Source organism: Penaeus vannamei, chromosome 12 (genome assembly GCF_042767895.1).
Source record: "Penaeus vannamei isolate JL-2024 chromosome 12, ASM4276789v1, whole genome shotgun sequence".
In the NCBI taxonomy this organism is placed as follows: Eukaryota; Metazoa; Arthropoda; class Malacostraca; order Decapoda; family Penaeidae; genus Penaeus; species Penaeus vannamei.
The window spans coordinates 31,602,816-31,604,411 of NC_091560.1; the positions used below are offsets into that span (position 1 = coordinate 31,602,816).

Here is a 1,596-nt window from a genome sequence, read left to right on the forward strand (position 1 = left end):
GACGCCCTCGTCATCTCGCGCCCCTCCGCGCATGTATTCCAGGCCTCTAGATCTTCCAGTATGTTCATGGTGTCCATGGCGGTGTCCTGGGCGGCGGCGGCGGCCATGGCGGTGACGGTCCTCGTGTTCATCCCGGCGTCTCCGGGCTGTGGGCCTTTCAGGGGCCTGAGGGTCGCGTGGTCCGCCCTCACGAGCGCCGTCTGCGACCTGAATGGCTCGCTTAGGTAAATCTACGGGTTTTAAGGGGTTGGGGGGGGGGGGTGGAGGCTGTGTGAAAATCATTTGTAGTTTTTTCTTTTTGTTTGGCTTTGTCTCATCATCAACAACAGCAGCAACTGTATCATTAGTATTGTTAATATTATCAATATTATTATCATTATTATTAACACACACACACACGCACATTTATATTCATATATTCACGCCATCCACAGAGATGTACTATTCGCTCTGGACGACCTCTGGGTGTCTCTGGCGCTGGCGGGGGCGCTGACCTGCTTCGCGACCTACTACCTGCTCGTCCTCAGTTTCCGCAAAAATGTCATCAGGCGCCTTGAAGACCGGCTGAAGGAGGTGGCCATGGACAAGGCCTTTTTCAGGAAGAAACGCGAGGCTTGGTTGGAAAATGGGCGCCGGGAAGAGAAAGGGTTAAAGTCCGTGATCTATTTCAAGAGGAATAAAACCCTCTGAGAATCTTGTATTGTCACTATTATTATCATTATTCGTTTGTAATAATACTTTGGTACTAAAAATATTATTACTACACATCCCTGTAATTTTATACATTATTGGACCTACGATCACAAGGCTAATGAAATGTGATTGCTTGTAGGAAGGAAAGAAACTACAAAACTAAAGACGCTATAAGAACTAGAAGCAGTCAGAGAGCGCATACCTCTGTCAAGGCAATGGATTCACTGATGCAATAAAATATTCACACGAAGAATTACATTAAAGATTATGATAATAATAATTATTATTATTATTATCCGTGTCAAAAAGTTAAAGTCGTCTCTCCCGCAATGCTATGAAGCCTTCAAAGAACTCCTGGATTTGGATTTGGATCTGGATAACCACCAAATCTAATGGCATCTAAATTGGACTAAGTTACACCTCTGGTAAAATAAGTAAATAAAAATCTGTTCATATCTTGCTAACCAACGAACGAATAAACTAACCAGCGCAACCAAAAACTTAACATCCTTGACGGTGGTAACTATAAAAAAATAAACGCATTGCAATGTTGTGTAGTTTTTGATTGATAGAAATATGACTATTGATGATTCTTCATAATGATATGATGTATTATCTTATGAATAAAGTATATGCAAGCTCTTGTGTCACGACCTTCCTTATACATATGGCAATAATTTTAAGTAAATAGAAGCCAAAGAGTTTAATCAAAGGGTTCATTGAGAAGGATATTCAGTTTTATTTACGTTTCTCTTTAACTATCAGTGAGCTCACTTGATGCAGGTGGAGTCCCATACATGACTTTGAACCTTTAGCCCTACGGCCAGACTCACTATGAATAATCGTATACTTTTTTATTTATCTTTATCTATCTATTTATTTATTTATTTTCATTATTTTTAT

General features: G+C 40.7%; 1 protein-coding gene across 1 annotated transcript in view; it reads left to right on the forward strand.

Moving 5' to 3' along the window:
• LOC113802543 (voltage-gated chloride channel TMC4) overlaps positions 1–1,326 on the forward strand; it is an 11,489-nt gene extending 10,163 nt beyond the window's left edge. The window contains exons 6-7 of the mRNA XM_070127696.1: positions 1–224; positions 435–1,326. The exon at positions 1–224 is cut by the window's left edge and continues 1,128 nt beyond it. Of these exons, the coding sequence (XP_069983797.1) occupies positions 1–224; positions 435–690 (480 nt within the window). The 3' untranslated portion in view covers positions 691–1,326. The remainder of the gene's footprint in view (positions 225–434) is intronic.
• The last annotated feature ends 270 nt before the right edge of the window (positions 1,327–1,596 follow it).